Source organism: Ochotona princeps, chromosome 3, assembly GCF_030435755.1.
Source record: "Ochotona princeps isolate mOchPri1 chromosome 3, mOchPri1.hap1, whole genome shotgun sequence".
Lineage (NCBI taxonomy): Eukaryota > Metazoa > Chordata > Mammalia > Lagomorpha > Ochotonidae > Ochotona > Ochotona princeps.
In genome coordinates this window covers 37,106,302-37,115,604 of record NC_080834.1, presented here as the reverse complement: position 1 = coordinate 37,115,604, position 9,303 = coordinate 37,106,302, and the positions used below count along the sequence as shown (strand labels likewise).

Below are 9,303 nucleotides of genomic sequence, written 5' to 3'. Positions count from 1 at the left end.
TCATAAATTTAAATCAATTATTAAGATGTCAGTGAAGATAACTATTTAAAACCATAAGAAGTACTAGGTGCTGCTCTGAAACAAATGACCTATAAAGTTTTTGTTTTTGTTTTTATTCAACATTTCAGCATACCGTGCATCTGTTAAAGCAGCATTCTTTTATTAAAAGATACTTAAATTTTGAGTAGTTGAATTTATATTATAATACTAAGATAGACCAAATTTATGATCTAATAATGGTGTTTTATGTACTTTGCAAAGATTTTAAGATACAGATAGTGTTCATTTAACATCATTCTGCTTAGTAAACTTTAATGATTTTCATGAACGTTCCAGAGGGATGCTTTGGACACAATCACTGGGGCACTGGAGTGACAGCCACTGGCTTAAAAAAAATTCTAATCCTGGCTCTGCTGCTAATAAGCTAAATGAATTTCAGTAAGCCACTTAACCTTGGCATTGCATTTGCTTACTTGTGCAAAATGACTCACAAAGATCTATAAGTATTTAGAAGCAACTGTGATCTTTTGTAGGAAAACTCTCACTGTGATCAACATCAAGAAACTTTAGATTATATGCAAAATGGACTATTGGTCTTCGCATAGGGCGAATGCATAGGCCTCCAGTGCTTCCATTATTTGGTGGAGGCACAGGGATCATTTAACTCTGAACATCTTTCGTGGCCAAACAAAGCGTGGACTGATGATTGTTTTTCTAAGGACGCTTCACGACTCACAGTGTAAACTACTGTTTCTTATTGACTCACATTCCATTTTTAGCCTCAGTCCACAGAGCACCAGCCTTATGTTAGGACACCCTACATGGTCCTTCTCAAGATAGATGCCTTGATTTCCACAGTCATTCACAAGAGGAAATTAAACTCCTGGAGGCAAGCCACCACCCGCTGCAGCACCAGGCAGAGGTTAACTGGAACGAATTGAAGCAAAATGCAGAGTCAGTATGGACATGAAAAATGGAAGAACTATAGTTGTCAGCTTTTTTTTCCCCACAAACCCAAGATGCCAGACACAATAAGCAAGACGCATGAGAGGTCTTTATTTCAGTGGTGTGAAGCAGCCTTGGGGCAAGGAGAAAGTGGGAGCCGAGAGATGCTTAGAGAGCAGAGAGACAGAGAGGAAAGGAGAGGATGAGGAGAAGGGAGAAGAGTAGAGCTGGAGACAGAGATGAGAGAAGAGAAGCAACAAAGGGAAGACACCTTTATAGCGTCAAGGAAGGTATGTGGAGTGCAGGTCAGGAATTGGCAGATGGGCTGTGGTGGGGCACTAGGGATGAATGCCTCAGGGGATTGGTGGAGCTCACAGCTTAAACCTGAAGGTAGCTAAGCTTTCTTTGGCATGTGGGCCTTAAGGGGCTGAGACCTAAGGGATTTATGGTAGTGCTGGATAAGCAGGTATTCAAGGCATTCCAGGATGACAGGATCAGAGGTCAGTTTTCTGTTTGAGTTGCTCCTTACAATACTGATATTTCTTTATATTTTAAGAAAGATGTATTTATTGGATACTACAACTTTAATCTTGCAAGCACACCTTGTTCAATATAAAATTTCACTGTAGTTTGTTGAAAATCTTATTAAATAAGCACAAGGCAGAATTTGTGAAATCAATAGAGCCAAAATTTCAAATTGCTTTGTTTTTCTCTTTTGCAGTTTAATAAAAATATAAGGTCTTAGAAGAACATGCACTTTTCTTCATAAAGATTTACTTATGTATTTCAAAGTCAGAATAAGAGAGCGAGAAACTGCAAGAATCTTCTGTTCACTATTTCATTCTCCATATGGCCAAAAATATCCAGGGTTGAGCCAGATTGAAATCAGAAACCAGGAGCTTCTTCCAAGGATCACAGGGAATCAAGCACGTGGAATATACTCCACAGACCTCAACACAAACTGGTGCCACTGTTGGACACTAGTGTCGTAGACAAGTGACTTTAGCTGCTATGGTCCAACACCATCACCCAGAGGGAGGCACCTTCACCCTTGAGAATTTCAGCATACATTCTCAAATCAGTTTTCTAAAATATAGAAAGTCAAAGTGGGTGCAGATTATACACAAGGTAAACAAGAACTACATTAAAATGTTCTATAAATTCTGGAACAGTTTACAGTGCGAAGACAATTTTCAATCCTGGCGTTTCACTACCTACCGTCCATTTAAGTAAGGCACATGTTGCTATGCCTGAAGCAATGATAGCAAAGCAGCAATCCTCTTAACTTTCCCTTTGATCTTCAGTCTTCTTTTCTCATTATTGTTGTCAGTTAGTGGCTTCTGAACTCCTGCAGGGGCATTGAACCTGCTCTGGCAGCAATATCATGTTGAGTAATGGAAGAATAGAAATGGGCCTAACTATTTTCAGATATTTACCCTTGAGGACTCTTTGTTCCTGTCTCTTGATGCAACTACATTGGCTTTGCTTCTGCCCTCCAAGGATCAGCTTTCTTAGAATCCTGTTAATGAGTTTTATACTACAAAGCTAGGAAGATGTATATGAAAAAATCAGTCAAATACTACACAAATGCAGAAAGCTTTTTTTTTAAAAGATTTATTTTATTTTTATTACAAAGTCAGATATACTGAGAGGAGGAAAGACAGAGAGGAAGTGGAGCTGCCAGGATTAGAACCAGCAGCCATATGGGATCAAGGCAGGGACCTTAGCCACTAGGCCATGCTGCTAGTATGTGCTTGCAATGGGGGAATCTCAACTGAACTTGAACTGTGGTTATGCAACAAGGTGGAGGAATCCACCATGGTGGGAGGGTTTGGGGAGGGGTGGGGAGAATCCAAGTATCTATGAAACAGTGTCACATAATGCAATGTAATTAATGAATTTAAAATAAAATTTAAAAAAAGAAAAAAAAAGCTTAACTTAAGTTGTTTCTAGCATTTATACTTTACTTACCTGTTTAAAATATATTCAGTCGCATATCAAGATCATAGTACTAGTATATTTATAAGCAGTACATGTTAGCTAAATAAAACATATAATATCCTTGTTTTGTGTCAGCTACTTCTTCCTTAAATTTTTTAAACTATTTGTCTTTTGCATCCAAGTGAAGTGAACTGCCCCAACATCCCAGGTAAAATGATATTAAGCCTAGGAGTAGGTTGGAATCTCCCTGTTAGACACAGGAAGCAACACCTGGGAAAGACATGCCGTCACAAGGGAGATTTTAGTCATTCTCTTCCAGTGTGGAACAAAGCCCTGTACTCAAATTCCACTAATATCTTCAATAGGCTCAAGATTTACAGAAGAAATAAAAGTTATCCAAAAGGAAACAGGAATGAAAAGGTGAGATTACTAACTTTAAGATAGCAAAGCTCATAATGTACAGCATTCGGATATCATGCGAGTCACTTTTCCTAATGTGGAAAGTTCACTTCTAGATCAGAGTCTATCAATTTCACATTTTTGAAGTTAATTTTTTGTTATTATAAGCTAACTTAGAATATTTACAAGATACTTCAGGTGCGTAGTATTTCACAGCCCTTAGTTAGAATTTCTCTGATTTTCTTTTTCTGCATTCATGCATAAGGTATAAATAAGCCATCCTGTCAATTATACATGGTTCTCTGGTATTTTCATTTGTTCCACAGGTTCTCAATATAGTATGAACAAACTAATCATTTCCCATCAAATTGTTTGTACAGATCAACCATTCAGAATAGATATTTCCTACACATTTGAAGTTATTCTATTGTAGGATATGCATTGTCATGGAGGTAGGTAAGAATTATATTTCAAGCTCCATAATCTATAATCTGTATTGGGAAACTTACTTTACCTTTATCTTTGTTCTCACTAGAAAAATAGCCACTATTTCTTTGAAGTGTTTGAGTTTAAAATAAGACATGTTGAAAATGCTTGGTAATGAAGACATAATCAGTTAATAAAGTTATTTTATGGCTCTTGGAATGGTAATATTGAGGTAAGAAAATAGTCTTTATCAGGTAGTACCAGTGCACCAAAACCACTAGAATATTTAGCTCCAGAACAGAAAAATCCTCATAGCATTTGAGGAACATTTTGTAATGTGGGCCCTTTGGATACAGTTATTGTATAGAGTGTCCAGGCTGAACTTGTTAATCCTTACTGTGTAATCCTTAATGCCTTAAATGCTTAATGTTAATCCTTAATGTTCCTTAATGCGTAATGATGTCTACCCAAGAGTTTAAATATACCATAGATAATCATTACAAAGATCCGATTTGGGTTGTAATTTTCAAATGAGACTATATACTGTACACTTATCTCGTGTCAGGCACTCCAACTAATCATTTCATTTGCATGACATCTTTTAGCTGTCACAGTCAAACAATGAAGTAGACATCCTTTTCTCCATTTTATGCAGAAAAAACTGCGCTTCAGAAATGTCAATTTGTCCCAGGGTACACAGCTAGTAATTGACAGGCTTTGAAATTGAGCAAGACACAGTCTGGTGCTCTTGCCCTTATACTAAATTACCTACCAAGATCTATTCTTGTGCTCATACCATTCCCATCGCTCTATAAAATACAGTCTGTAGCTGAGTCCACATGATTTATCTATAGGAACAGTTCTAGTGTGCTCCATGTTATTATCTATTAGCCTGTTCTTCAGCTAATGTCAATCAGGGGAGTAATTAAGTATAGCTGGGAAAGAATGAGCTAAGGTCTAGAAAGATGAATGGAATGGATAAGGGATAAAACTTTTTTTTTATCACTGTTGTTCCTCCACCAGGCTCTGCCTGTCCCACAACACGCACATCACACATAACACTTGCCATCAAAGTCCTATCTTCCCAGCAAGCTCTATCCAGTTAAAGGCACTGGGCTTCATTTGTTTTGTGTAACCAAATGAATTGAGCTCCTTCCAGATAATCGAATTTGAGTTACAAGAATAACAATTCTCATCTATCTTCACATGATTGATGTTAACAAGGATCATAAGAAGTGAGCATGAGATGAAGTCCTCATTAATGCCAAGGCTGTGTTGCTGCCATCATGGATAAGGCCAAAGGTTTTATATTAATGCCTCCGGATTCAGGGACTCTGCTGTTTTGTCTTCCATGAGCTTTGGCTGTGTTGACTGGAGCACAGGGTATTTGAGTTCTGTGTTTTTACCTTCAGCCCTCCTTCACTCACCTTCTACAGAGAAGCCAAGCCAATGGTGGTTAGTAGACCTTAAGTTTAAATCTTCCTCATTGAGTTGACCTGCATTGGGCTCACTGTGGTAGGCAAGATTATCCAAAGAAATAGAATTAAGGGTACACACACATACACATACACATGAATGTGGTGTGCTTGTGATCTTTAAATCATTTGTAAAAAATATAAAATTATGCAAGGATTTTTAAAAGCTATTTGTATGATGTTAAACTTAAATTTTAATTTCATTTGCCATGAATTTTCTGCTCTACCCTAAAGTCAGTGCTTGTGTATGTATGTAATACATATACATACATACATATATATATATATACACGTATAAAAATTACTGTTAATATGTGTGAAGAGATCTATTATGATGGGTTGGGTCACATGATTTCACTACGAAGACTTAGAAGTCCTATATGCCATTGGAAGCTGGTGGCCCAGAAAGAGATAGCACTATTATTCCAGTTCTAGTGTAACAATTTCAGAACTAGAGTCTGTGGGTTAAATTTCACTCCAAGTACAGGAGAAAAATAATGTCCTAACATTAGTAGGCAGAATGATAGCAAAAAAGGCACAAATTTCTCCTTTTTCTGTCTTTGGCTTCCTTCATTCTCTCAGTAGATTGAGCATCTACTATGTACTGACATTGGGGAGTTCAAGCTACTGAGCTCATTGATTCCAATGTTAATTAAACTCAAAAAAACTCTCATAGATACATACAGACACAATGGTTCTTATGGCTGAGCAGACACATAGAATAACCATCAAACCTAGCCACAGAACTTCTTGGAACAACTAGATAAGCTGTGCTTCTTTCTGATTCCTTGGAGTAAAAAGCATAGTCTCCCTCATTCCAGTTGCAAAACAGTGAATATGTGTTTGTTGCACAACAAGCTTTTCTAACCTGCTAAATATTTCTGGGTTTATCTTCCAGTTGCTAATAACCCTTTTCATGCTAAGTTTCTGAGTTAGCTGGGCTGCTAAATATTACTGAATAGCTGACGTGAAGTTAAGCACTAACAGCTTTCCACTTGTTAACATATTAAGTCTCACAAGAGGCCCATAATTATCATCTCAGTTTTGGAGTTCAGGAATCAAGCAGAGTTAAGTCTCTTGCACATAGTCACACTGTTGGGAGGTATATAGCACTTCCAACACAGAGAGGTTTCCGACACAGAGAGGTTTCCAACCTTAAGAAATGAGGCTACAAAGACCTGCTCCTCACTAATCCATTTTACTACCCCTCAATGAGAGAGATCCACTTTGGAGCAAACTCAAAACTTCCAAATATGTAGACGACCTAGATAAGATCAATTATTCCATAAATTCTGTGTTCATGGTTTCTTAATCTTTGTGTTGAATATGTTTCCTATTTCTTGATGATTACCACAAATGCATTATATTAGGCTAGTTTACTTATACTTTGAAAACATTCAAAAATTGTGTTCTCTTCGTTTTTTGGGAGGTATTTATACTACTTTTATCAGATGTAGAAAAAAGTACAGTATAAAATGGAAAAAGATAAAATGATTATATGACAATTGACGTATAAAATCAAGTGAAAGAGTTTATTTTAGACACAGAACAATTTCCAGCTCCAATATCACTTAGGAGATTAAGAATAGAAAAAGACTGTGGTGAAGATGCTAAACTTGACCTTAGCCTACTGAAGTATCTTGTTATTCTGTAGGCTAAGATCCCATGAAGGTGAGACTAAAAATCTTCGTGACATTTTCAAAAATAGAGTGTCATAATGAACACAGTAGTATTGAAATTCTGCTGATAAAATAATGGATGCCAGTATGTAGGTCCAGATTTTATTTATGTTTCTGATATTATTAGCTGCATGGGTGCCTCTGATAGAATGAAATCTAGGAGTATTTCTGGGAGTAGGGGAGCATCAATGTCTGTTTTAACTGCAATATTTTATTGATTTATAATATCATTACTGCTTTAGTTATTAAGCCACTTCCAATATTTACACAATAATATCTAACCAAATTTATCCATTAATAATATTTAGTAGTCAAAGCACAGCGCTAATTTTTTAAGGACTCATAATATTCAAAAGTTGCAACCTATGTGTCCGTAATTAATGCTGTCCTAGTACTCTAAATTATACTAAACACTTCACAACTACAGCTTACCTTTAGAAATGCTCAAAAGATAGACAAAAAAACATACATTGTCTTTAGAGACAAGCAAAGACATGTTAGTTCACTGAAAGCCAGGCACGTACAATTTTGTATTTAGAAAACAAAACTATTCAAATATTTCAGAAATCAATATCTTCACATTAGAATATGCCATTTCCCCTGCATACTCCTCACTTACTAGGTGATTGCAAACCTCCAGTAATACAGCAAGTCGGTTCATATGCACAAGGAGAGTCCTGCTTTTGCGGCTCAAGTGCCACATTCACCACAAGTCCACAGGAGCTGGATTCAGGGTTCTGACTCTGGCACTGCGTAGATTCACATTGCAGTGTCTGGTGTTTCTTGAACAAAGAAGTCTTGGGTGCACTGCACTTTGCCATGTAGCTCGCAGGCTGGCGGCTCGGGGCTGCAAAGCCCAGTTGGTGGCTATTTCCTGACTGGCAAGGCTGAGAAGCACACTCCGAGGACACTGCTGGCAGACTTTGCGACTGGCATGCTACCTTTTCACACGGCTTGGAAATGGAAGAAGTTGTTTGAACGCATGTGGGAAGACAGGTTCTTTGCTTGCAAGAGTCTCCAGTTGAAAGGTTCTGTTCACAACTGGTCAATTGGCAGCTGGTAGTTTTACTACAGGTTTCTTGAAAGTTGTCCAGGAGCCAGGTTCTGCCATGGCAGCTGCTGGGCAAACACAACCCATCGTCGAAGCTCATAGGGTTGGAGGCATGGATGATGGCTGAGAGTTGGGGGGCACTGAAGCTCCCAAGGGAGTGGCAGTGGCTGAGAGCCATGTTGCTAAAACTCATAACTGAAGTAGGTCATTAACACTGAACATGCTGAGTTTTAAGAAGGAATCATTTGCTGGGGAGATTATATATTCGTAGGACTACTGGGTGTTGCCTGCATTTCAAGAGTCCTTTGCTCCTCGTTGCTAAGGCTAATTTGAAGCACAGCATCTTATTAGCACGTTCTTTAGTTATAAATGAAATGATGTCTCACTAACAAAGATGCAAGTCCATTTTGAGTCTTCTGGATGGCTTTCATGTCCGTTCCAAAGATGATTCATTAGGGTGGGGTCTGTCACCGATGAGTCCTAGCATGCCACCCAAGCTAATTTTTTTTTTAATTCCCTTTAGCTAGCATGACTCTGTTTTACTAGATGGACAACAAAGAATGCAACTGGAAATAGACAATTGATTGCTTTATCCCTGGAGTTTTTGAAGATATCAACTTGACAAAATATGGTGCTTTTGGTGTGGAAGACACTTTTGGGCAGTTGTTTGATGGATCCCATTTGCATCTCATTTAGATCTTGGTCACATCTTTTGATCAGGATGTGAAAGGAACCTGCTTTGGTATCTCATCTCACTACCCACCGAAAGCACTCAAAGGGGCACAGTCTAACATTCTGTCCTCTTCACCAATATGAATACCCCTACAGGAAAATTTTCTCTTTCCATTTAGAAAAATGGTGTTTAGCCTCTGAATAACTATTATAACTACACTGGATTCCAAAGTGTGTGCTCAGTTGTTTTTGAACTTCTCCGTGGTAGGCAATTTTTCATTATAGCAATCCTGCTTCAAATATGCTTTCCTGGGGCTGACATTTTTTGTAGTAGTGGGTAAAGTCATTGTATGGGACACAAGCAATCCACTTCAACTCTAGCTCCCTACTAATTCATTTTTTAATTAACTATAAATTATCTCAGTAAAACAAAGCAATAAGAACCTTCTCCCCAAGCCTGTCCTGTAATACCTTGCATGGCATAGTCATTCCCCATTTAACTCAAAGTCTCCACATTTCTTTTCGCACAATATTCTCCATCTTCACAGACTTTCTTTACTCTTTGAGCTTGCCAGTCTTTCCTTGCACTTGAATTCTGTGTATGTGTTTCATCTCAATTTCAACCTGCCATAGGGTTCCTCCTTGTCTGGTCGCCAGTCCCACAGTAGTTCCCCACTGAAGGAAAGTTTCAACTTCCAGGATCAAACATTTTCCT

The 9,303-nt window shown here is 37.9% G+C and overlaps 1 protein-coding gene across 1 annotated transcript; it reads right to left on the bottom strand.

Annotated features, from left to right (window-relative positions):
• Positions 1-7,476: 7,476 nt before the first annotated feature.
• On the bottom strand, positions 7,477-8,094 carry LOC101516275 (keratin-associated protein 27-1). The gene has a single exon (XM_004588587.2). It carries the CDS (start codon positions 8,092-8,094, stop codon positions 7,477-7,479), a length of 618 nt encoding a protein of 205 aa, XP_004588644.2.
• Between the last annotated feature and the right edge of the window lie 1,209 nt (positions 8,095-9,303).